The sequence below is a fragment of the Hippopotamus amphibius genome, chromosome 3, assembly GCF_030028045.1.
Source record: "Hippopotamus amphibius kiboko isolate mHipAmp2 chromosome 3, mHipAmp2.hap2, whole genome shotgun sequence".
Classification (NCBI taxonomy): domain Eukaryota; kingdom Metazoa; phylum Chordata; class Mammalia; order Artiodactyla; family Hippopotamidae; genus Hippopotamus; species Hippopotamus amphibius.
This window is the reverse complement of record NC_080188.1, coordinates 180595118-180621966: the sequence shown is the minus strand read 5'-3', so window position 1 is coordinate 180621966 and position 26849 is coordinate 180595118. Positions and strand designations below refer to the sequence as shown.

General features: G+C 44.6%; 1 protein-coding gene across 1 annotated transcript in view; it reads left to right on the top strand.

Moving 5' to 3' along the window:
- Window positions 1-11832: 11832 nt before the first annotated feature.
- MTARC2 (mitochondrial amidoxime reducing component 2) overlaps window positions 11833-26849 on the top strand; it is a 36878-nt gene continuing 21861 nt past the window's right edge. Inside the window, exons 1-2 of the mRNA XM_057727605.1 lie at window positions 11833-12183; window positions 18713-18886. Coding sequence (XP_057583588.1) covers window positions 11912-12183; window positions 18713-18886 — 446 coding nt within the window. The 5' untranslated portion in view covers window positions 11833-11911. The remainder of the gene's footprint in view (window positions 12184-18712; window positions 18887-26849) is intronic.

Genomic DNA, 26849 nt, shown 5'->3' with positions numbered 1-26849 from the left:
GCAAGGTGCTGTGATCATTACCATTATTATTACTTTAACTAGTATTTTATTTGCTTAATTTTCAAATTCAGAAATCTCCTTTTTATGGTCACTTTACATAGCTTCTTCTTTTATTTTACTTTTTTCCCCCACGATCACTATTTTTTTAAGCTCTTTATTGGAATATAATTGCTTTACACTGTTGTGCCAGTTTTGGAGGTACACCAAAGTGACTCAGCTGTGTTTATACATATGACCCCATATCCCCTCCCTCCCGCAACTCCCTCCCACCCTCCCCAACCCAGCCCTCTAAGGCATCACCCATCATCGAGTTGATCTCCCTATGTTAGGCAGCAACTTCCCCGCTAGCTATCTAGTTTACATTTGGTAGTGTATATATGTCAATGCTACTCTCTCACTTCATCCCAGCTTCCCCTTTGCACCCCTCCAGCCCTGTGTCCTCAAGTCCGTTCTCTACATCTGCATCTTTATTCTTGCCCTGTCATTGGGTTCATCAGTACCATTTTTTTAGATTCCATATATACGAGTTAGCATACGGTATTTGTTTTTCTCTTTCTGGCTTACTTCGCTCTGTATGACAGAATCTAGGTCCATCCACCTCATTACAAATAACTCAATTTCATTCCTTTTTATGGCTGAGTACTATTCCATTGTATATATGTACCACATCTTCTTTATCCATTCATCTGTTGATGGGCATTTAGGTTGCTTCCATGTCCTGGCTATTGTAAATAGTGCTGCAATGAACATTATGGTACATGTTTCTTTTGGGATTATGGTTTTCTCTGGATATATGCCTAGTAGTGGGATTACTGGGTCATATTATAGTTCCATTTTGAGTTTTTTAAGGAACCTCCAAACTGTTTTCCATAGTGGCTGTACCAACTTACATTCCCACCAACAGTGCAGGAGGGTTCCCTTTTCTCCCCACCCTCTCCAGCATTTATTGTTTCTAGATTTTTTGATGATAGCCATTCTGACTGGTGTGAGGTGATACTTCATTGTGGTGTCCACGACCACTATTTTTAAGGGGACCTTTAATTAATGTTTGGCCTTACAGACTTAGAATTGAATTCTTCAATTTACTGTTTTTCTTTTTAAGTACTTCAGTTGTTTGGCTCACAAGCAGACCTTCCCAAGCATTTCAAAAGCTCTTGTAATCTAATAAACTAAACTTATAAATATAGAAATGCTTAGGTTCCCTTAAATCTCCCAATACTGTTTACAATTCTAGGATATTTTTCAGGTATGGCATTTAGTCATTAAAAAAGTCTAAATCAAGTAAGCAATTATATAATTTAAATAGCAATCTCTAGTATTTCCGACTAGTCTGTAATATATTAAGCTCTCTGAAGTACTGCAAATACTTACGATACCAAATATACAAAGATCTTTCCTATGTTTAACTTTAATATAGTAACTTTCAGTTCTATTTTATCTCTGTAGTTAACTCTAAATCTGCCTGTTATTTCACTGAGTAATTTTGGATTTTGGAGTTACTATCAAATGTGGATGAGATTTTGAGCTGAATAAAGACTTTGGTGGGATGGGGGTTCGGAAGCTACAGATACCCCAGAAGATTTTTCTTATCTCTGGACTACCAGGTTGATCCCTTTTATCAGCTATTGTGCCAAGAAGGAACTTCAAGTTCATGTCCTATTAATGGGGTGGCTTTTCCCCTACGCCACAGGGTTCAAGGTAAGTAATGGCCAGTTCTCACTACTGATGAGTATGCAGTCACAGCCGAGATGATGCAGCACTTACTGAGTTCAAGCAATCAGTGTATGGCTTGATTCCATTTTACATTCTTTTCAAACTCTTCCTCACTGGCTGGGCCACACCTTTTGGGGATATTTAAGTGTGCCCCTCTTTATGTAACTGAAGCGTGTGGCTCACTCTGTGGTCCCAGTTTTAACATCACTCCAAGACGAGCAAGGGCCAAACTCAGCACCAACACCCTGCTCCAAACTTAAAGAGAAGATGAAATTGGTCTCTGGGAGAGGGTGTCACCTGAAGTCTGGAAACTCTCTTGAGATAAACATTAAAACAGGGCTATTGGTAAGGAGGCAAATATACACTCCTCTCCCTGCAGTCATTTGTCTAGAAGAAAACCATTATGCTCATCAGATAAATGAAATGCTATTAGAATTAAATGAAATAATTTCTATTAATATATTAATATGTCTATGTTTGGATATGCATGAAAAGAAGTTGCAATCCTCTTCTGCAACCGTGATAACAATGCTTTCTTATTCATTAAGGTTGGAATCAACTATGACAGCATACTTTGTACTCCTGCTTTAATTTTTTATCAGATTTTGGGTCCGAGAGGTAGTCAGTGCTCAGGTTCTTGCTCAAGATGCTGACCTGGCTAGAATGGTGGCTACTAATACGGTACAGCAGGTACTTCTCTAAAGAACTTCTAGGCTCAGCCTGGGAGGATTTATTCTATAGTCTCAGCTGAGGAAGAGTAAATTTGAAACAGAAAAACAGGAAAGGTCTCAACACTCAAAAAAAAAAAAAAAAGCTTTGGAGGTTGGGGATTGAGGCTTGAGTGCATTACCATGGCGATGGCCGCGCGGTGTAGGCAACAAGAAGTTAAGTTGTAACAATGTCAACATCATATTGTTGTGCAATAATGCCTAGAAGCTGGGTGGGGAGGAGCCTCTTAATGCTCCCTCTCCTAAGGGAACAACCTGGAAGAGGGGAGAGGTTCAAGTGCACGTGGAACGAGTCATCTGTTCTGTGGTGCAGACCAAACATACCTGTAGCCTGTAATCTACCACTGATTTCTCAACAGCAGTTAAGACTTGGAAAACAAAGGCCCTATTCTGCTGTTATGGGATAAAATGAATAGAAATTAAATAGTGACATTCAGAGAATGTCCAGCTTCTTACTCCTCAGCATTCAACTCTGAGAGGGTAGGTTTATTGCAGGTTGGGTGCTCTGAGGACACAGGAGGCGGTCATCACTAGGTACCCAGCTCCAGCACTTGCTGGGGCCATTAGTGGTCTTCTCAGGATCCCAGCACCATCCCACCTGTGGAAAGAGGGGAGCCAGAACATGTACCCCTGCGGAGTGTCTAGCGTTCCTCCTGATCCTGAATGCCTGTAAGTTAACTCGGATCTGGACCAAACTGTAACTGTTTTCCTGAAAGGGAAAATCAGATTCATTAATTTCTGACCTCTGAAATGTACTAGCTAACATATGGGGACCATTTGTTTAAAAGTTTTCAGATCAGCAAGGGGAAGAGTCTAGAGCGATCTATAGGTAGTGGATTAGAGATGGAGACATCAGTATGAACTCATGTTTAGCTTAATAAAGATACAGATGGCTATCTATAGATACATGGGTTTAGTACACACATGGGTTTAGTACACACACATATATTTCCTTGTTCTGTCAGCTGGAAAGCTTAAAATTCACTTAGTAGATTTGTTGCTAGTAACGGTATTGTATAACAAATCTCTTTCGTGTGCATTATAGAACATAATGATGTTGTCAAGGACCAAGTTTTCATTGTGGAAGAAATGGGATAGAATATGGAGTGGAGAAAAATAGGAAATTCCCCTGTGGTATAAGGCTTATAATTCCTATTTCTGCCCACTGAATGGGCCTAGAAGCAACCCAACAGCAATGAGAACACCTATAGTCCAGATCTTGGTTTCTAGATACCATTCTCTCTAAAGGAATCAGATATCCTTGAAGAAAAAGTTAATTCAAGGTTTGGGGCAGGGAATGTTAAAAGTGAGCCTACAATTTCTTATACTAGGAGACAGAAAGTGCTCAAAGTTTAATGAGGTCAAGGATCCATATTTTTTTAAAGTACTGGACTTTATTTTATTAATTAATTAATTAATTCATTGACTGCAGTGGGTCTTCTTTGCTGTGCACAGGCTTTCTCTAGTTGCAGTGAATGGGGGCTACTCTTCATTGAGATGCGTGGACTTATCTTGGTGGCTTCTCTTGCTGCGGAGCACAGGCTCTAGGCACTTGGGTTTTAGTAGTTGTGGCTCAAGGGCTCTAGAGCACAGGCTCAGTAGTTGTGGCGCAGGGGCTTAGTCGCTCTGTGGCATGTGGGCTCTTCCCAGCCCAGGGCTCGAACCCGTGTCCCCTGCACTGGCAGGCAGAGTCTTAACCACTGTGCCACCAGGGAAGCCCAAGGATCCCTATTGAAAGGTCTTCCATTGGTCAAACTTGAGCAATTTGAACATCCAAAATATTAATGGAACTTCAAAAATAATCCATGAATCCATAATGCTACCAGAAATAAATGTGGGGGAGGAGAGCTCTTATTTACAAAAAAATAAAAAAGCCAGGTAATAAGTGTAGCAGTGATAGTATTGTAAAAACCACCATTTCATAACTATCAACACAATAATTGTTACAGGCCAGGATCATCAGTGGATACTAAACAATTGAGTGAAGTTTTGTTGTAATACACAAAATTCAGATAATCTCAAAATGTCAAGTCACAAATTACTTCCTGATTACAATGGACATCACCTTAAGCATGTGACCAAGCTTAGCATCCTCATAATTGGATTAACTTACATTAGCTGTCTTCTCATATGATGCAATGAAAAGTGCAAAATGTCACCTGGACATTTTTCTTACTAAATGTTTCTCCTGAATCTAACCATGAAGAAACAATCAGACCAGTGTAGGGTATGGAACATTTCACAAGAAAATGATTTAGACTCTTCAAAATATCAATGTCATAGTAGATCCCTCCCACCCTCCCACCCCCGATCCCCCCATTCCCCTATCCCCCATCCCCCCCCAACTGCCCTATCCCCCTGCACCCCCAACCCCCTCCCCCACAAAAAAAAGAAAGAGGTAGAGAGAGGGGGACAGAGAGAAAGAGAGAGGAGAAAGTGGTGGTGGTGGTGGTGAGTATTCTAGATTAAAGGAAACTGAAGATACTTGACAACCAAATGTAGTGAATAATCCATTGATCCTACATTTTAAGAAATAGCTCTAAAAGAGTTTGGTAACAATTGGAGGAAGTTGAGTATGGACTGTATATTAGATAATATTATATTAATGTCAGATTTCTTGGGTGTGATGATGGTTTTGTGGTTATTTAGGAGCATGGTCATATTCTTAGGAGATACTCAGATACTTGGAAGTGAGTGTCATGATGTCTGAAACCCACTTTCAAATGTTTCAGGAAATATACATACATAGATGGAGGGGGAAAGAAATAAAGAGAAACAAATGTGGCAAAAGTTGACCATTTATAGATTTAGATGAAGGAGGTATAGATGTTTGTTGCATTATCCTTCTAACTTTCCTGTAGGTTTGAAATAATATGTATACATTATAAGTTGGAATCAAAAAGAGAGAGTGATCACCAGGGTTAAGTGCAACTAAGGGAAGAGAGAAAAGTGTTCTTGGGGTGCACCAAGCCTTGGTAAGAAGCAGTTCCGGGCATGAGGATGGAAACCAGACTGTGCGGGGTAATAAGTGAGGGTTGAGAAAGTGTTTATAGATGGTGTCTACAGACAACTCATGTAAAAGTGTGACTGTAAAGAGGAGGAGAATGGGTAGGTCAGGGAAAGTTTTTAAAAGATGAAAAATACCTTAGTGTGTTCAAATGCCGAAAGGAACTAAGTCAGTGAGAGGAGGCTGAAGGTTCCCGAGAGAAAGGTGGTGATGTGCTGGCTGGTGAGTCGGTAGATCCCAGGGCAGGAGCAGAATCCCATACACCAAATGCTGAATGAGCCTCGGACAGCAGGGGAGACGTGGGACCCAACGAACAGGAGGCGAGGAAGAAGGGTGCACAAATGGGATGCGTGAGGGTGTGTACACTTAGGGGCTGGGGATTGAGGGAATCCTGTCCGATGCCTTCTGTTGCTCTGTGAGTTTGGAGCCCAGGTCATCTACTCAGAGCGAGATGGGGAGGCAGAGGGAGGAGGATTTGAGCAGAGTGGATAGTAGTGAGCCTGAGAAATCACCATTGTGGCTGGTAACCATTCAGTGACCATCTTTTCCGGTGTGTGTTGCCCATTTCTAATTTCTCATAAGATCTAATTGGGTCACTTCGTTGCTGTTCAATATGGATTTTTCTTATTAAATAAGGTTTTGGGTCAAGTCACTTCATAGATGGTTGGTTCCTTTATTGTTAACTTCTGGTTTCACAGCCAGAAGGCAAGTATAACAGCACGTTTGTACAGAAATAACCCCAAGGGGGCTTTTCTCAGAAAGGGGCTGTGGGTGTGGCACCAGCACTGGTAGAGATCTCTAGCATCATCAGTTTCAAATTCCCTCTTCTTGCTGGGAACAGATGGACTATACTTCCTTCTGTCCCAAACAGCCTGCATACCCTCAAGTCTCCATACCGCTCTACACGCGTGGCTGTGGGAATGGCTTCTGGCTCATGGATGTGAGTAGAAGGATGTGCAGCACTTCCAGGACCAGCCCAGTATGAAACCTCCGGGGCAAGAGCCTTGCTCGCTTTCTCCCTTCACTGACTGAATGGAGGGGACAGCAACAACCTGGAAGGAGCCTGGGTCCTTGAATGACTGGCTCCGTTGTTGGTCTGCATTGAACTGGGCTGTAAGGGAGAAGTAAACTTTGACTTTGTTAGACTGTTGAGATTTTGAGATGGTTACAACGTCATAGCCTACTTGACTCATAAGATTTCCTATGTGAGTTGAAGGTGGATTATCACCACATTCTGATAACCTGATTTGTACATCTCCCCAGGAGAGAGGTACTGCTGAGTGGCCCTACTCAATACTTCTGTTGGCCGCTGGGGACCCACACTCCTGATAAAGCCTGGCTAAGCAAGGGCAATATTTGCCTTTTAGACTCTTTTTTTTCTCTCTGCTTCCTGTGTTGGTACTCTAATCAACTGAGTTTTATTTAGATATATCACAGCCTCTAGGCAGACAGTGATGTCTTGTTAAGCAGAAGTTGCCCCCAAACTGACAAATTAGGGAGAAGAGTCAACAATTCTGAGTCACATATGATAAAAGGGTATTTTTCTAAATTTACAAAAGTTTCATCAATCAACAAGAAAAATATAGACAAGACAATCTCTCAAATCAAAAGGGAAAAGAAAAGCAAATAATCACTAAGATTAATAGATCCTCAACCTCCCATTGCCTCTCACAAATTCTAGAAATAAAGATGCTAGGGCTGCTATTGTACACATTACTGCTAAGGAGTTTCCCTGCTCCCCTGAAATCACCCTGACCCCGAGCTCCGGTGAAATGGCAATCAGGGCAGTCTAGCTGCTAGGTAAGGTGGGTGAGGATAAGAGAGGCTTGGTGCGCACCACGGCAAAGTGCCTCACTGATTTGGCTGTTGGACCCAATGCCAGCCAGCATGGATTTAGGAAATACAGAATTTCGAGCTGATATCTTAGAGATCTATAGCCATTATTTTCCAGCTGAGGAGATGGAGGCACAGAAAGGTCAAGTTACCTGTCCAGGTAACCAGTTCTTCCAGGATGTCCCACATATAACTCACACTCATGGTTCACCACAGAGCTTATCATCTTTCTCCGCATCAACTTCTTCTCTTGAATTCTTTATCTCAGGGAATGGCACCTCCCACCTGTACCCAGCCTGCTACTCAGGGAGCTGGGAGTCACTGTGCACACCTTCTCTCCCTCAGTCTCAGTGGTCCATCTGTCACCACCTCTTGCTAACTGTCTCCTGACTATCCTACCCACAGCCCCAACTCCGTCTATCTCTCTCTCTTTTTTTTTTTTTGCCATGCCACAAGGCTTGTGGGATCGCAGTTCCCCGACCAGGTATCAAACCCACACTCCCAGCAGTGGAAGCGCAGAGTCCTAATCACTGGCCCGCCAGGGAAGTACTCCCATCTCCATCTCCATTATTGTTTTTCCCTGAAAAAAAAAAAAAAAAAAAAGGATTACTTCAGCCTGAACTAGGGCATTAGCTCTCATTTAGCCACTTTTGGTGTTATTCCTTTTCAGAGCAGCCAAAGTTGACCTTCTAACACCCAAGTCTGATCACACCTCAGTGCTGTTCTGAATCCCAGGGTGTCTCCACATTAAGACGAGACAGGTGCATCCGTGGTGTGGCCCCACCCACCTGTCTTGCCTCAACTCCTACTACCGGCTGCACACACAGGTACGTTCTAATAAAGCTGGATTGCTAGTAGCTGTCCAAACATGTCACATCCTCTTGTTCCTTCAGTCTGAGTTGCACGTGCTGCCCCTTTGGCCCAGAATCCCCTCCACGGGCCCCTCTCCAAAGCCCTCCTTTTTTTTCAAGTCTCAGCTTAATAGTTCCTTCCTCTGAAGATACCACTCTCCTGAGATTTCCCTTCTTTCCCGTCTCATTTGCACTGCACTTTGACCGTGCCTGCCCTCTGACATTATCCTCCCAGTCCGTCTTCCAGGGGCTCTGTAAGCTCCTGGACGGCAGAGCAGCTTCTTCTAAATATTAAACCTCCAGGGTCAATCTAGGAGGAATGATCAATAAATGTGTGTGGAAAGGAAGAGATGCTTCATCAACAAGATGCTTCCCCTGTCTGGGAGCTTGTGTGCAGTGAGGAGGATGGACTTATAAGGACCTCGTGCTGATGGTAGACTTGTTAGGTCTAGTGTCTGGAGAGGTGAAGGGGACCAGATGCAAGTGAGACAGGCTGGGGCCTAGGACCCTTTGCTGCCATGGTTGCACCTGGACACACCTCTCCTCCAGCCACAAAATACAGGGAAACTATATGGGACTAAAAATAACTGCATGCATGCGCTGTTAGGGCAAATTCTGGACAAAAGATACAAAAAGACCAAAAAACCCAACTGCCACTTTTGAAGGGCCTGGAGGAAAAGCAGGGGGTCTGGAGCAAAAGCAGGGTACTGGGTATGTCCCCTGCACACAACAACACTAAGGGGTGGGCAAAACCCCTGGGTAAGCCACACCTCTGGCCCAACCCCTGGACACACCCCTAGCCTCACCCCTATAAGGAAAAAGCTTGTCTCTCCCCCCACCCCCCAGCGGGAGTGAGCCAGCAAGGGAACCTGTTGTTTGTCCTCCTCCCTCCCTCCTGCTGCAGCAGGGGCTCCAATAAAGCCTTGCCTGAATTTCTTGTCTGGCCTCTGATCAATTTCTGTTGATTAAGGAGGCTAAGAACCTCCGTCGGTAACACAAGTTTAAACACACCTTATTCACAATACCACACTTGAAAAAGAAATCCAAGTCTTGACCACTAAGCATGATGAGAATGTGTGCTCATTGAAGAGACAGAGACCACTGGCCTGAAGAGGAAAGTTAGAAACTTACACACAGCTAAAAATAACTCCATGCTTGTTTTGCTTTTGTGAAACATGCTTGCTGCTGTCCAGAAAAACAAAAAAACAGGATGACCTAGCAATCCAGTGTAACTTTAAGATGTTTTGCTAAAAAACGGAATGTTCTGCACCTGCTCTTGTAAGTTTCTGTTTGGAAACTTCCATGTTCTGTAAACATGTGCACTGTAAAAGTAAAGCTCACCCTGAGTTCAGTGCCCAGAATTTTGGAGCGTTAGCTCGACTGGGGCCGCTGGCTTAATAAACCTGAGTTCTCCAACCTTCCGAGTGTGGTGCTTGGTTTCTCCACGGACCTATTTCTGCAACAGCCTGGGATTTCAAACTGGGCCCGTGTTGGGGGGAGATGTTGACTTTCAATTTGCAGGAGGAACAGTGGTCGGGAGCTTGGCTCCTCTGGCTCCCTGCCCTCCTCTGCTCTCCTCCCAGCCTGGAGGGTGGCCCTCTTCTCCAGAGGATGACCAATCCTGATGGTGGGAGGTGGCCCGCTGGTTGCTTCTTAAAACTTTCCCAGAACTGTGCCGCAGGTTAAGGGACAATCTTTGAAAGTAAACAAATGACCTCAAACCTTAACTTCTCTAAGAAAATCCACTGTTTACCAAAGAGTTTGTGTGAGTGGAGCTGGTAAAGAGAAACAAAGCTGAACTTCAGTAAAAGCAGTAAAAGCAGCTTTTTGCAGTAACTACTGAGAGGAAGGGGAAAGAACTGAGCTCCATCCCCGTGAATGCAGAGGTGACTGGGTTTTAAAGGGTGAATGAGGGGAGGGGGGCTGAGGCAAAAACTGAAAAGGGTGGGGCAGTGGAGATGGGGTAGGGCCAGCTCTACTCATTATAGTTCAAAGGAATGGCTCTCAGGCCCTTTAGAAAGACACATCTGAGTCATAGGAGGTTCTTATGCATCTGAGAAGGGGCAGAGGGAAGATTCACTATGGTAAACCCTTTTGAGTAAGTGCTCTAAATGATGCCATAGAATCTGTCTAGGGAGTGGATTCCTGATCTCTGAAGAAAAAGAATTTCTCCTCCAGATCAATAACAAGCCGCTGCTCAGGTTTAAGTTACAGAACAGCAGTTCATTAAGAAGAAAGTACAACAGCTTCTGGCACAGACACCAGAAGGGGGTGGAGAGACCCGAGAAAGGGTCTTACATGAGCAAGCTATGTATCTTCAGAGTAGGGTTAATTACAGTCCCCACTTTAGGATTAATTATTAGGGTTGATTGTTAGGATTGATTGTTTCTTTAGAAACGTTCACGATATTCAAAGAATTTCGTTACTCAGTGATCTTGTGACATCCTAGGTAACTCCCACCCTAGCTGCTAATGGAGATCACAAGGGAGCGTCATAAGAATCAGTCTTAAAGAAAGAGTGAGGTTAAATCACATTTTTCCAGTGCTTTCACTCCTCCCCCTGGAACTCTCAAAAGTGAGACAGGCTGGGACTTGGGACCCTTTGCTGCAGTGCTTGCACCTGGACAAACGTCTCCTCCAGCAACAAAATACAAAGAAACTATAAGGGACTAAAAATAACTGTATGCATGCTGCAATTGGGGCAAATTATGAACAACATGATACAAAATGACCAATAACCCGGCACAGGCAGGGTACTGCACGGGCACCCTACACATAGCACGACCAGGCGGGTGGGCAGACTGCCTAAGCCACCCCTCCAGCCTTACCATGAATCCATCCCCACCCTCACCCACATAAGGAACCAGCTCCCCCTCCCACCCTCAGGGAGGGAGCAAGGGAACCTGTTATTTGCTTTTGCTCCCTGGTGCTGCAGCTCAAGTCTCAATAAAGCCTTGCCTGAATTTCCTGCCTGGCCTCTTAGTTTCTATTGATTAAGGAGGCTAAAAACAAGGTCGGTAAGATAAGGAAAGGGGGTGAGGTGCCGGTCCTCAGATATTGGCTGGAAACAAACAGTGAAATCTCCTGGCAGTAGGGAGATTTCTCAGGCAGGCATTTTAAGGGGGGGGGGGGGGCGCGGGATGAGGCCATCCTTGGGACTTGGCTTATGCGGCAAGAAGCCATGGTCCAGTTTGTTCAGAGTGCAGAAGTTTCCACGGAGCAGGTTATGGGCCGAAAGTTCTGCAGTTCTCAGAGCGATCTGCCAGCAGGAGTTCCTAAAGGTTTAAAACCGTCCATTCTGCAATCTGCCACCCACTTTCACTGTTCCCTGTGCTCCAATCACGCAGCAAAGTGCGTGAATTTACAGGGAGGGAAGGGGCAGTGGAGAGCGGGGCGGTGTGTGGGCGGGTGAGGGGTTATGTTGCATCCAGGACGCCGGGGAAGAGGGAGAAGTAAAGCGAAAGTGACCAATCCAGAGAGAGTGGGCAGCCAGGCCTCTGGCTTTGGGCCTCCCGATCCTCCCCCAGGGGCACCTGAGCATCCCAGCCCGCTCTCTGCCTCACTTCCCTCGGTTAGCGCCCGGACCTTGGCACTACAGTCAGGCGTCCCCTCCCTGCGCACAGCCGGCCCTGCCACCTGGGCGCGCGACAAGGATGTCAGGGCCGGGGACTGGGCCAACTCTGGCTCCTCCCACTCTCCCGGAGCCTTGAGCTTCCGGCGCCCTCCCCACTCCAGCCGCTGGCCGGTCCGCGCTCAGGCTGCGCCCGCCATCGCTGGCTCATGGGCGCCGCCGGCTCCTGGGCTCTGGCCCGCCTGGGCCTCCCCGCTTCGCCCGGGCCCCGCTGGCTCGGGGTCGCCGCGCTGGGCCTGGCCGCCGGGGCGCTGGGGGCCGTCGCCTGGCGCCGCGCGCGGCCGGGGCGGCGCCGGCGGCTGCAGCAGGTGGGCACCGTGGCGGAGCTCTGGATCTACCCGGTCAAGTCCTGCAAGGGGGTGTCGGTGAACGCTGCGGAGTGCACGGCCCTGGGGCTGCGCAGCGGTCACCTGCGGGACAGGTAGGGCCAGGCACTGCCACCGCGCGGGACCTGCTAGGGAGGGGGGGGGTGCGGTGGGGGAGCTGGGGCCTGTCCCAGGGAAGGAGAATAGAGGTTTGCCACGTGGGTTTCCTGAGCTGCTTTTTGGATCCTCTGCCTTTGACCCTGTAATTGGAAAGTTCAAGTTAGGGTCTGGTTCAGATGTGGAAAGGTAGTGGAGGCAAGCTGTTAGGGCAAGGTTCCGTGCCTGAGAACACAGTGAGGCCAAACAAACTGAAAGGTTTGAGTTTGGAGCAGAGAAAGGTTTACTGCAGGACTCTGCAAGGAGAGGGGTGGCTCAGGCCCCCCAAAACGCTGAGCTCTCCCTGAAAGGTTTTGGCAAAGCATTTTAAAAAGCCAGGTGAAGAGGGGGTGGCAAGGTAAGTGATCAGCTCATGCACGATTCTCTGATTGGTTGATGGTGAGGCTGAAGGGTGGTGTCACAGGGGTGAACATGATCAGTCCTTAGGCTCCAGGAGGCCTGGGGAGATGTGCGTATGGTCATCAGGGAGTTAACATTTTCCATTTTGGGTGGTGGGTTTCACATCTGTAAAGCAACTCAGGAAACGTGCATCAATTACTGTTATCTAGGTAGTTCAGAGAGGAGCTTAAGGGGAGGATTTGGAGGAAGGGCTTGTCCCAGGAAGGACCCATAGGGTCCTACTTGGTTACAAAGCCTCTGCTCCTCCCTGGAGGACAGGATCTGTAAAAGGATGGGGTCTGACTGGTTATCTCCAAAACTCCCGCTAGTTCTAAACTTTCTGATCCTTGGTATGAGGACAATAGTAGAAAAATGAAATGTTATTGGCACTACGGCAGGGGTCCCCAACCGCGGTACCCGGCCCGCAGCCTGTTAGGAACCCGGCCGCACAGCAGGAGGTGAGCAGCGAGACGCTTCGTCTGCTGCTCCGCTTCGCTCCCCATCGCTCCCCATCGCTCGCATTACCGCCTGAACATCCCCCGTGCACCTCCCCGTGGAAAAATTGTCTTCCGTGAAACCGATCCTTGGTGCCAAAAAGGTCGGGGACAGCTGCACTAGTGGGTGGGTGGGAGCAATGCTGAAACCAAGTTTTGTTCAAGGACACTGGCTTTGGCCTTGCTGGGGCTTGCTCCTCAGTTTTCAGTCCTGGGGAAAGTACTTGGGAGACGCAGGTGGTGGGGGGTCCTCACCTACTTTAATATGTGATGAGCAGAGTAAAGTCTTCCATTGGGGAGAGGAGGTGGCAGGTGGACTGGGCGTATAACACTTGCCGTTAAAGCAAAAGTGCGTCCTCTCCCCCCAGAGGCAGAGTGGTCCTCAGTGAGGAACTTTAGGTAAAGTCCCTACCTACATAGGGCCTGGCACATGGAAATTTCATCCTCCTCCTTCAGAAAAGAAAAGGTGGTCTGTTGTTTTTTTTTCTCCCCCCAAAGGTGAGCCCACAGACACTCATGGACAAAAAATGGTGCAGCTGGATACGGGGAAGGTGCTTTTGATAGGGAAGGATGCTAAACCCTAGAAAGACTGATCAAGGAAGAAAGGAACCTCCTTCTTTGCTTCCTTAGGACAAAGATGCTTTCTGGCTGGGATGGATTAGCTGTGGTCCAGTGTCTAGGTTGAGGAAGGTTTGCAGGTTGGTCATTCAGGGAGCCTTCTAGCAGAGGCTGTTCGCTCTCCTGAGTTCACTCTGGGACACACGTATTCTCTCTTCTCTGAAGACTGCTGCCCTCTTAAAGAAATATAGATTCCCACAGCATTGAAAAACTTCACCTTGTTTTAGAGAAGTGTTGTGTGTGCAGACCATGTAGCTTACGGGGCATTTTCCATCCCCTTTCACCCCAGATTTCTAATCCAGGAGAGCTTTTTAAGACTCCAATTTGCCGAGCTTCCCATCCCAAACCTATGGAATCAGAATCACCAGAGTGAAGCAAACTCATGTGGGGTATTTAAATCTCCCCTGGTGATTCTGATGCTATCATTAGAGGGTTTTCTCTGGGACCATTAAGAAAAACATTTTTTTGAGCTTATTCAAGCATGAAGGATTAGGAAAGTCTTCTGATTGCTGAGAAGACTTCAGGCAGAGTGAAGAGGTAAGTTCTCACGATGCACATCCAGAGGAAAGGGACTTGTGCTCCTTTCTTCCTCATGTGAAGGACTGAGGTTATTTCACAGATTCAATTCTTTTTATTTTTTAATATTTTATTTTATTTTAACTTTTTGGCTGTGTTGGGTCTTTGTTGCTGTGTGTGGGCTTTCTCTAGTTTCGGGGGGGTAGGGGCTACTCTTTGTTGCAGTGCGTGGGCTTCTCATTGTGGTGGCTTCTCTTGTTATGGAGTGCTCTAGGCACGTGGGCTTCAGTAGTTGTGGTGCATGGGCTCAGTAGTTGTGGCGCACGGGCTTAGTTGTTCCACAGCATGTGGGATCTTTCCAGACCAGGGATCAAACCCATGACCTCTGCACTGGCAGGCGGATTCTTAACCACTGCGCCACCAGGGAAGAACTGAGAGATTCAGTTCTTATCGGTGTTTCCTCTTTTCATCAGAATAACTATTGCTTTCCCACTGCTCATTGTTACAATTTTGCTGTGACTCTTGCTTCCATGGAGAGAGAATATTTGTGCTTTGCTTTTCTGCTTCTGTGGGCATCCAGAAATAGATGGATGTATCAACTTTCACATGGTTTGAACAGTAAATGCTTGGGGTGGGGTGGTGTGGAGAACGGGGTAGAAGCACTGGAATAAACTTTTATTCAGTGCTTTATATGCAGCAGACACTTAACGAAGTCCTGTCAACAGACGATGTAAGTTAAGCCTCATAATAATCTGATGGGCTAGATATTGTGTCCACCTTGCAGAAAACAGTATCAGAGAGGATGAGTATCTCACCCAGGATCACAAGACCATTATGTGCTGGAGGGATTTGAACTCAGATATCTGAGTGGAGCACTCATGCCTTCCTGTGAAACCAGCGTGTGATTTACAAAGGCAAGGGTTGTGCCAAGGTTCAGGAGACCTCAGGCAAAGTCACCTAACTTCTCCGAGCCTCTTTTTTTTTTTTTGTGGTTGTTCTTCATTTGCAAAAGAGGTTGAACTTTATGATCTCCAAGACCCTAGGTAATCTACATTTATTTATTAAAGGATAATTGAAACTAGAAAACAAGCCGGAAAGAACTTTGCTAAATGCTGTTATTCTCTCAACATAAGATTTTAATCACAGAACTACAAATGGTGTAGAATGCAGGAAAAGGCCTCCTTTATATATTTCCATTCTGAACCTGTGTCTTTGGAACTGTTCTAAGAAGCTGAGAGCTTCCTCTGTAAGTGCTCTGTGCCTTAAATTTCTAGAGTTATTTTGCTCAAAGCCCTTAACATATTTATGAACGTTTGGCCTGAGTGCTCTGAGCTTTGAGCTCGTTTCAAGTCCATCCAGCAGAACGCTGACGCTGCCATAGATGCTGGGAGGGCACGGCTGCCCTCCTTGACCTTGTAAACCCCCGCTCTCCTTAGCAGCCATATGTGACTCGCCTATTGAAAAATCCATCCCAGCCCTTTACGAAGCCAGCCCTTCATTTCTTCTGCACAGACTGTTACCTCTTGGAGACATGAGTCCCTTAAGTTTATTATCCCATTTATTTGTCTTTCCCTCTTGCCTTTACCCTCTAGCTCTCTGTGGTGGGGCTTCTGTGTTCCCCTCCTTTTCCGGTTCCGTCATTCCTGCTTCCCAGGCCAGTTTGTCAGTTTAGAAATGAGACTTTCCAGCTGTCTTGGACTCTGCTTCCTGAACACAGCTGCTGGTTTCTCAGGGCATTGCTCTTCTTTTGGAGATGGAGCTGTGGGCTCTGCTCTGCTCTTCACACCGCTTAACTCATGTTTTCTGTGTAAAATGAAGGTGCTGGCTTTCAGGATTTGCAGACGAGGAAAACCGAGTCATGAAAAAATTCACGCTCCAGAAATATCCTTTCTTGTGTCATTTGTGTGCAGGAGGTGAAAAATATCATCACCTGGTTGCAGGGTGATGAGGGTGGCTGGGATATGCTACAGGCATCTTTTCCTGTGGTCTTCCTCCTACCCCAGTGTCAGGCTGCTTGCAAGCTGCCACTTCCTCTTCCATTGCAGGGTTAGCTCAGAACCTCTAGTGGCCACGTCGCCTGCTACCTGCCAGGGGTTAACCCCCAGGCCATCAGACAACACACTGGAGCTGGGGGCGGGGCTGGAGAGCCAGAGTGCAGGGCTAAAGTTGGGATGGATGCATGGGAGCTGAGCAGTCTCAACCCAGGGAGGGGGCTGACTGTTCGAAATAACGGGCCATGGGCCGGCGTGTGTGACTCCTGTCTGGACGTGTCTGGTCGTGTGCAGCTCTCAGAGGGAGTCTTGTCTCAGAGGATGGCAGGCCATGTTGGAAGTTCAGGTGCAGGCTGTGGTGGGGTTCATCAGAACAGGGTCATCCAGGACTCTGCACCCAAGGATGAGGCTGGAAATAAGAAATAGGGCCCAGCCCCGAGGGAATAGGGCTGTAACAGAGTGGACAGGAACTCGCTGGGTTGCAGAACCTGCCCTCACCCCACAAGTGAACGGGCTAGAGAACCCTGGGAACCAAAGATCCCTGGAAGGAAAAAGGTGGCCTCTTCAGAGGGTTGGAGACCTGCTATTTCCCAGCATCCTCAGCTCCTGGGAAGAGTGCCCATGGCAATTCCTAAAATGCCTTTGCACTGTCACCACCACCACCGCCGCTGCACCCTTGCACCAACGCGTGTGCCCCTTAGCAGGTCTCAGGACCCAGCCCGTGTCTGTTGGCTTGGTTGCAGGGATGGCAGTTATGCAGCACCTGGACAGGGATAGGTTGCCTGACTGGGAGGTTCCAGAGGGGAGATTACCTACCAGGGTCAGGAGAGGGCAAAGACCTGGCTCCCTGCGCTGTGAGACTAGTGGATGTCCTCACCAGCTTATCTCGAACATTCCATCTGGCTCCAGTCAGGTTTTGAAATGTCTCCCTCCTTCCGGAAGGGGCTGTCCTTTTTATCCTGCTCACATATGGGAGGCCCAGCTTTCAGTGATGGCTCACTTATCAGAGCTACAGAGTTCCTCACCCACTGCACTTGTTCTGTCTAAAATAGTGATGTTGAAACTCATTTTTCCCTAGGGGTGGCACACATTTTTAGTAATCAAATTATTTGTGTGGTGTAACCCCAAATATCAATATATGCTCTCCTGTAGATAAGCGCATAACCAGCCTAACCAGGTCAGCCTTCCATTCCATTCTGCAGCTCACCCCGCACCCCCTCTCCCCCGGATACGATACACAGAGTGTGATAGCCGAGCCCAGGCCAGCGGGGAGGGGGGAGCTCTCTAGAAGGTGCGTGGAGTTCTTATCTGATACATGATTTGCATGAATCTTTTTTTTCTCCAGCTTTATTGAAATGTAATTGACATGTAACGTTGTGTGAGCTTCGGGTGTACAATGGGATGATTTGGTACATGTCTATATTGTGAAATGATTCCCATAAGAGAGCACATCCTTTGCTTCACAGAATTTCCATTTTGTTGTTGTTATGGTGAGAGCATTTGAGATTTTCTCTCAACAATTTTCAAGTATACAACACAGTATTATTAACTATAGTTGCCATAATGTATGTGACATCTCCAGAACTTTTTCCTCTTAGAACTGGAAGTTTGTACCCTTTCATGACCTCACCCATTTGCCCCACCCCAACTCCTGGCAACCACCAATCTACTGTCTGTTTCTAGCAGTTGCCCCCCTTCTTAGATTTCACTTTCCAGTGAGATCATACAGGATTTGTCTTTCTCTGTCTGACTTATTTTACTTATTAGAATGCCCTCAAGTTTCATCAGTGTTGTCACAGATTACAGGATTTCCTTCTTTTTATGGCTGAATAATATTCCACCATATAGATATACCACATTTTCTTTCTTTTTTTTTTAAATGGAGGAAACGTTGGTTTATAATGTTATATAAGGTTTAATGTGTGCATGAAGAAGAAAAGCTGTTTAGGGGTTTCCTGATCAGGGTGCACATGCCCCAGCAAGTTTGCATCACAGGCATCACAAACATTTAGGACCTTTGTCTAGAGTTGCATTCCACTTGGGCTGGTAGTTGTTTGCTCAACCCCATCTTGTTCCACAGCAAAAAGATCTGGAAGGCATTTCACTTCAACCAGAGACAAGGTCGGGGAGGTCTCCGACCAGAGTAAAGTCCCAAAGTAAGCAGTGTAGTTGCCCCAGCAGTAGAAGTCCTTACACCAGCCTTGCCAGAAAGACTTTCGGGACTGGGGATTTTCATGCGTTGGCCAGATGCTCTTTCCCAGGGCTGTTTGTACCAAACTCCTTTTTTAGGGGGAGAGCCAATTTTTGGACCCAAAGAATTTGGCTAGACCTGGATACTGTCTAGAAAGAAATTGCTGGGTCCTGCGTCAGGACAGAAGGAGGGTTTTGATGAAATAGAAAGCTAGAGGGAAGCTATGGAGAGGGAGGTGGCAGAAGATTTTCTGAGTGTGCCCTTGTTTGTTTCTTGGTAGATTTTGGCTGGTGATTAAGGAAGATGGACACATGGTGACTGCCCGTCAGGAGCCTCGCCTCGTGCTGGTCTCCGCTGCCTGTGAGGACGATCACCTTATCCTCAGGGCACCTGGCATGGACGAGCTGATTTTGCCGAACAAGCTGCATTCTTCAAACAAGCTCCATGACTGCAGGTACTCTGCTTGGGGGGCCTCTGGGGACCTGTGACAGAACTGATTTCCCTTTAAGCTCCACTCTGCCTTGCTACACTGTGTATGGTAGATGATGGTAAAGGGAAATATTTGAGAGAAGTCTAGTCTATCGTGGGATCAAGCCAGCGGTCAGGTGTGAGTGGGTGAAGCAGAATATTGCATTAAGGGTATTTAGATTTGCTTTCATCAGACCTGGCAAGACGTGCAGGTACAGAAAGGACTGTGAGGCAGAAAGGTTTTTGTGTTCACAGGTCCCCAGAAACAGGAGACTCATGCCATGCAGGGCCGCATGGGGAAATACCAGGGTTGGTCAGCAGGCAGAGGGGGCAGGGAAAAATGCAAGTGCAAGTCTTTATTCTGGTTTCTGCAGGCTCTGTGAAAATTGGCTCTGGGGCACAGGGGTTTGTCCCTAGTTGTCTGGTACCTGGCCCTGGGTGATTAGAGCAGGGGACAGTGGCTAGAGTATAAAACATAACGGAGGAGGTGGTTGGGGTGAGGGCTCTGGATTGGTGAGTTTGCATAGGAAAGCCTTGTGTTTTACTCGCTCTAGAAATTGACTAATCCTGGGAAGATCAGTTCCTTCAGCATTACCAAGTCCCAAGATGTCAAAGCATCAAAAATGTGAAAAGTAACAAAAAAAATCATGATTAATACAAATATAGAGAAGATACAAAGGACCAGTCTTTAGGGTTTGTCTCCTTTTATTCAAGTAGGGTGGACTTCTAGTCACAATTGCCAGGCAGACGAAGTGTTAGTGGAGACATTCCCACCTGTATCTCAGGGTTGGATGACACGGATGCTGGGACTTTTTGAGGTGACTCTGCAGCCCCTGAGGTCTGGGATTGAAACTAAGACACCTCTGGCAGGATGTAAGAGATTTCACCTTTGGCCAGAGATGCATTCAGGCCTGGGCTTCTTTTCAGTCTGTGGGATCCTTGCAGAGCCATCCAGTTCCATGGTTCGCCAGGGTCTTGTCCTGTGGGTGCTATCAGGGAGTCCTAGAGGCTTAGACACTTGTCATGGATGTTCCAGATCTGTTTGTAACCCCCCAAGAATTCTCAGCATGTGGAAATTGCAGAGCCTCAGATTGCTCCTGTGCCCTCATAGTATGCTTTCACTAGCAAAGTGTCTGAGCTGAAATTCATCACTCCACAATTTTGAAAGCTGAAGCAATAATTCACTGAATACAGTATTCCAGTTAATATCTCAGCAAGTTTAAGAGGTGGATATCAGAACACTTTACAAGTGAGGAAACCAAGATTTAGATCACTCTTGTTACCAAAGCAAACTTGCATCTGCTCACCTGTGCACAGTAAAGCCAATCTACTGACACCAGGTTGCAGTGAAGGAAAGTACAGCATTTATGGCAAGGTGCCCAGGCAAGGAGAATGGCAGCTAATGCTCGGAAGACCCAAAGTCCCCAATAGCTTTCAGGGAAGGAGTATTAATGGCAAGGTGAGGGAAGGGATCACAGGGCGCCTGATTAGCTACTGGACATTCTTCTGATTAGTTGGTAGTGAGGTAACTGGGTGGTGTTTTAGGAGCCAACATCATCAACCTTCTGGTTCCAACCAGCCTGGGGTCTACATGCTTGTGGTCATCATGTAGTTAACTTCTTCCACCTGGTAGGGGTTTGAGTATCTGCAAAACAGCTCAAAGGATATGGCTCAGAATATTATCTCTAGCCCTTGAGGAAGAACTAGAGGTCCCTGAGTTTGTTTTATGGCTAAACTGTTATTATTTTGTCTTGCATAATTGTTTTCCTTTGTTTCTGATTTTCCCATTTCTTGGATTAAATTTGCTCTTTGGAACTCAGGGAAGGCCTAAGAGGCTAAAGGTTTTCTACAAATAAGAGGCAGGTGGGGAACACGGGTGTCGGTCCCCAGGAAGACCCTGCAGGGTCCTGCTGGGTTTCACTGTCACGCAAGACAAAGCTGAGATTTGAACCTACCTGCCTCCCAAGGGTTTGCTCTTAGTACCTTTGCTCAGGGAGGGGGAAAGCTTTCCCACACATTACAGGTTTCAGGCAAATCAATTCACTGGAGAGAAAGACTAGGGCATTCAGAGCTCACGGGTTAATGCTTAGTTGACATGTGTTGGGTGACAGATACAGATGCTGCTGGCAGACTCACTTTCTCATTGATACTAAGCAAGTTTTTCCCTTCAGACTCTTTACCTTGATAAACAGGCAGAAATCTAGGGACACACAAACCCTAGAGGGAGGGGGAGAGGAGGACCTTGTAGGCAGGTTGGTCTAGGTCTGAAAAAGTCACGCAGGCGCAGCCTGTTCTTATAAAATTCTGTTCTACACCTGAGTTGTGTTTCCGCATGAGGTGGGAATAGAGCCATTGGAACCCTGGGAATCTGGAAAAACCAGCTGCTGGGAGCTGTGCTTTTGGGTTGAGGTGGATGCAGGGGAGATGTAATCAGCACACTACCCTCTCCAGCCAATTAGACATGCAACAACTAGTGCAGCCGATATTTACAAGCCATTTTTAAAAAATTAATTAATTAATTTTTGGCTGCACTGAGTCTTTGTTGCCGCACGTGGTGAGCGGGGGCTACTGTTCGTTCGCAGTGCGATGTACAAGCCGTTTTTAATGTATTGGTTGCCATGCGACCTGCTAAAAACTGAAGAAATGATATTAAATAGATAAATAGCAGAGTGATTATCACAGACAGCTCACCAGAGCCTAAAATAAACCAAGACAAAACAACAATCTCAGGTTGGAAAAAGTAGAGGAAATTCCTTAACACAGCCATATGGACAAGGATGCAATGACATGGATTTGATTTGCTTTTTTTAATTTTCATTGCTAGTTTCTATTTATTTATTTATTTATGGCTAAGCTGGGCCTTTGTTGCTGTGTGAGGGCTTTCTCTAGTTTTCTCTAGTTGAGGCGAGCAGGGGCTACTCTTCGTTGTGGTGCTCAGGCTTCTCATGGGGGCTCTAGGTGCGAGGGCTTGTAGCTGTGGCACAAAGGCTTCAGTAGTTGTGGCTCGCAGGCTTTTAGAGCGCAGACTCAATAGTTGTGGCACATGGGCTTAGTTGCTCTGCGGCATGTGTGATCTTCCCGGACCAGGGCTTGGACCCATGTTCCCTGCATTGGCAGGCAGATTCTTAACTACTGTGCTACCAGGGAAGTCCCCATTGCTAGTTTCTTGAACTAGCTTTCCCTATTCACCCTGTTTGGTTTTATTTTAATTTAATTTAATTTTATATTTTGAGAATGATTGTAGAGCAGTAGGGCTTCCTAATTATCATAAGGATTTATGAACGATTGATGTCTAAAAAGTCCAAGCTTATGTTTTCAAGTGGGAGAAAGTAAGAAATGACTTCAAACCTGGATGTCCAGTAGAAGTTTTTTTCTTTATAACTGAAATAATAGTTCCCTTTGAAGAAGAAATTTCTCTAGCTGGGTTTCATTCTGTTGCAAGATATATTGACTGTTGACAATATTATATAATTAAATATTTGACACATCAAAAAAGAACTGAAAAGAACCTATACGTATAAAGTATATGTAAGTTGTAAAACATAATAATGAAACAAACACCTGTATTGCAGTACACAACTTAAGAAATACATGAACAGGTTTATTTCAAGTACCTTCCTGATATCCTGCCCCTCAGAGAAACCAGTGTCCTGAATTTCTTTTTTTTCTGATTCATACTACTCTCCTTTCAATATATGGATGTGCTCCGAAATAATATATGGTTAAATTTTACTTGAAGTTTATCAAAATGTTTGCAACTTCCTGTTCTTTTCAACATTACGTTTATAAGATTCACCTGTTTGTTGCTTGTGCCTGGGAGCTATAGTTCAGTTTTTTCACTGGTGTGTAGTTTCCATTGCATGAATTTGCTACAACTACTTTATTCTCTTCTCCATTAATTCCTGTTAATTGTTTGCCATTTTCCCCTAATATGACAATGTTCTAAAAACATTTTTGTACATGTCTTTAATTGTTTAGGGCATGAGTTTAGGAGTAGAATTACTGAATCATTGGGTGTTAATTTTTATAAAGAAATGCCAAATTGGTTCCCAAAATTGTTATACCAATTTATACTTCACCAGAGTAAGGGTTCAAACCTCATCAACTAGGTTTTGTTACTAGTCCTCAACATCTAGCTTTTCTTATACTTTAAATTCTGTAAATATCTTTAAAATGAATTAAGTGGTACCTCTTTGTAGTTTTATTTTGCATTTCTAGACATCCTATTGAAATCTGGAGGCTGCATATATTTTCTTTATGATTACTGGTTCCTTGTGTTTTTTTGTCTATGAAGTTGTTTTTTATATTTCATACCCAGGTTTTCCCTATTGATGGGGAGTTCTTTATGTTGGATCTGTACACATCTTTGGTCAATTTTATGAGATGCAAAAATACCATTTTGTGGCTTATTTTTTAATCTTTTTTATGGTACCTTCTGAAAAATAGACATATTAAAATTTTATTATATTCAAATTAATTAATCTTTTGGGGGATTAGCCCTTTCTTTTTGTCTTAAGAAATATACTCTACTTCAAAGTTATAAAAATATTCTATTACTCTTTTTCTAAAACTATTGAAGTTTTGTCTTTTTCATTTATGTTTTTATTGCATCTAGAGATTATTTTTTGAAAGTGCTTTGAGGTAGCAATCCAATATGCTTTTCTCATACAGTTATCAATTGTTCCAGCACTTTATTGAATAATCCATGTGTTTCCCACTAACCTATAATGCCACCTCCATCGTGGGATCTTAAGATCCTTAGGAAGTGTCAATCATTTTCTGAGCTCTCCCTCATTTGCACTGGTTTATCAATTCTTGATCCTATCCTACACATTTTTTTAAAAATAAATTTATTTATTTATTTATTTATTGGCTATGTTGGGTCTTCATTGTTGCACACAGGCTTTCTCTAGTTGTGGTGAGCGGGGCTACTCTTTGTTACAATGCACTGGCTTCTCATTACAGTGGCTTCTCTTGTGCAGCACAGGCTCTAGGCACATGAGCTTCAGTAGTTGCGGCACATGGGCTCAATAGTTGTGGCTCACGGGCTGTAGAGCACAGGCTCGGTAGTTGTGGCGCACGGGCTTAGTTGCTCCGCGGCATGTGGGATCTCCCTGGGGCAGGGATCGAACCCGTGTCCCCTGCATTGGCAGGCGGATTCTTATCCACTGCGCCACCTAGGAAGTCCGTACACTGTCTTAATTACTTTAACTTTATATTTTGATATCAAGTAGGAAGAGTCTCCCCATTATTTTGTCTTCAAAGTGTTTTGACTATCCTGGGACCTCACTCTTTCATAAATTTTAAAATCAGCTTGTCAAATTCCATGTAAAATCCTTTTGAGATTTTGATTGGAATTGCATTGAATTTGAGGCCCAATTTAGAGAAAATTGAAATGAATTCATATATGTATACATACATATATATATAAATATATATATATATTTATTTATTTCAGTTCTGCCTGGTTTATATCAGGCACTTAAATAAATGTTAGTTCTTACATAACTAATATCATCTTTATTGTACAGAGCCTCCCTGTCCATGAATGTGTTATCTTTCCTCACTTATTTATATCTTCTTATTTTACTTCTTTACAAAGTTTTATAATTTTCTCTATAATAGAATTGTACATCTTTTGTTAGATTTAGCCCTAGACATCTTATCTTTTTGTTCCATTTTAGATGACAATTAAAAGGTTTTTTTCTGTTTAGGTTTGGTAATATTTATTCTTTGATTACTGGTGGAACTTTCCCGTAAAACTGCCTGGATTTTCTTTGTAAAAATCCATTCAAGCTTTTATGTCTTCTTAAATATTTTTAGTAAGTTATTATGCTTTATGAATTAGTAGATTAATAACTACTGTAGTTTTAGTGTACTCACACAGGGATTCTCAGTTTTTTTCTATGGGGTGTTGATGATGGAATATTTTGGTCACAGCATGGAAGAAAGTGAACTTTGCATAAAATTCTGAGAGGATTGAAGAAGGTGGAATGACAGAGGGGTAGACCAAGTCTGCTGCAGGGTGGGAGGGAGGAAAGATTAGGGGAGGGGTAAGTTTCAGGAGTGGGAAGGAGCCCTGGGAAATTAGTTTTCCCTTGCCCTGCTGGGTGCTTTCTACTTTTCAAGGGGCCAACACTAAGCGCACCTGAGTGGGTGGCAGCTGGGGTGGAAGTGTGTGCACTTATACACGAGGGCTGTGGTGAAGGGGTTGAGGGCAGTGCTCAGCCCCAGAGCAGATGCTGGAGGAGCTGATGGACGGTGGGAAATAGTAGACCGGTTTGTTGAGGAGAGGTTTAGGGGCAAGACAGTAGGTGGGCTAGGCCGTCAGAGAATGAGGCATGTCTAGCAGTGAGGCCAGGACTGTGGGCCTCAGGAGCACAGGGCTGATTCCTGGGCATCTCATAGTCCATGTTGGATTCCCGCCGCATACATCACCAATCAGGCTGGGGAAGCACTCACACAAGGAGGTGCAAACGCTTCCTGTGGTACCTGGAGGCAGGGGACACTGTAAGGGAATCAATTTCCAGATCCTCAAATCCCATAGGTTCTCTCTGCAACAGTGATCTTACCTGCAGGGGGCAAGTTCTCCTCTCCGCCTCCCCTTTGTAGAGATGAAAGGCTTGCCCACCCAGTGTCTTAGTAGGGAGCAGTGCCCTGGGAGGAAAAAACCTCTGGGGTCCAAACAATGAAAATATTAGTTTTGATAAAGGAGAATATCTCTGATGACAGGGTAAAGTCATTCTACAAAATGGTGGTTCAAAGTGTTTGTCTTATACTAAAATGAAGCAGCCTCTAGTCAAATTGTTGCAGATAAATTACTAAAAACACTTTTTGATGAATAATTACCAGGTGCCAAAGACCACAGATGGGTTCAAAGGATGAGTGAAATTATTATAAATCAACTTTTTCCATTCCATCTATTAACAGAGTGGATCCTAAAAGTTCTCATCATAAGGAAAAAAAACTTGAAAAATAATATGAGATGATGACTGTTAACTTGTAATCATTTCACAGTATATGTTAATCAAGTCGTTATGCTTTACACCCTAAACTTACGCAGTGCTGTATGTCAATTACGTCTCAGTAAAACTGGGAAAAAGCTTTAAAAATAATTTAAAAAATGTGGGCCATAAAAGAAGCCCTTAATCATGTATTTTTAAAAAATCAATAGGGATGGATATCAAACCACCCTGGCATTTGGATTCTATTGCATGCTTTTAAAAGCACCATTTTATTTTATTTTAGTATAATTTATATATATTATAATTAAGATATAGTATGCAATTTATGATATAATTTTATCTTAAATGTTAATACTTATAATTGAATGGAAATTTAATATTTCACAACAAATTAAACTTATAAAAAATATGGATGGACCTAGAGACTATCATACTACGTGAAGTCAGACAGAGAAAGACAAATATATGCTATCACATTGTGTGACATCTAAAAAATAATACAAATAAATCTATGTATAAAACAGAAACAGAGTCACACACATAGAAAACAAACTTATTGTTACCAAAGGAGAAAGGGCCGGGGAAGATGGATAAATTAGGAGTGTGGGATTAACAGATACAAACTACTGTACGTAAAATAGATAAGCAACAAGGATTTACTGTATAGCACTGGGAACTATGTTCAGTATCTTGTAGCAACCTATAATGGAAAAGAATCTGAAAAAATATATGAGTAATCGAATCACTTTGCTGTACATCTGAAACTAACACAATATTGTCCATCGGGTATATTTCAAACAAAAAAAAAAGAAAAAAGTTTGCATGCCAACTTGCAATTTTGTGAGGAGTACCTAGTTTAAAAAAAAAAAACTTTTGGGGTACGCGAGCAAAAAATCCTTGAAGACCACTTTGTTATCTGGTGGAATCATGCTAAAAGTCATAGACTAGAGATGGCAGAATTCCAACCTGAACCAGGTCTGCCAG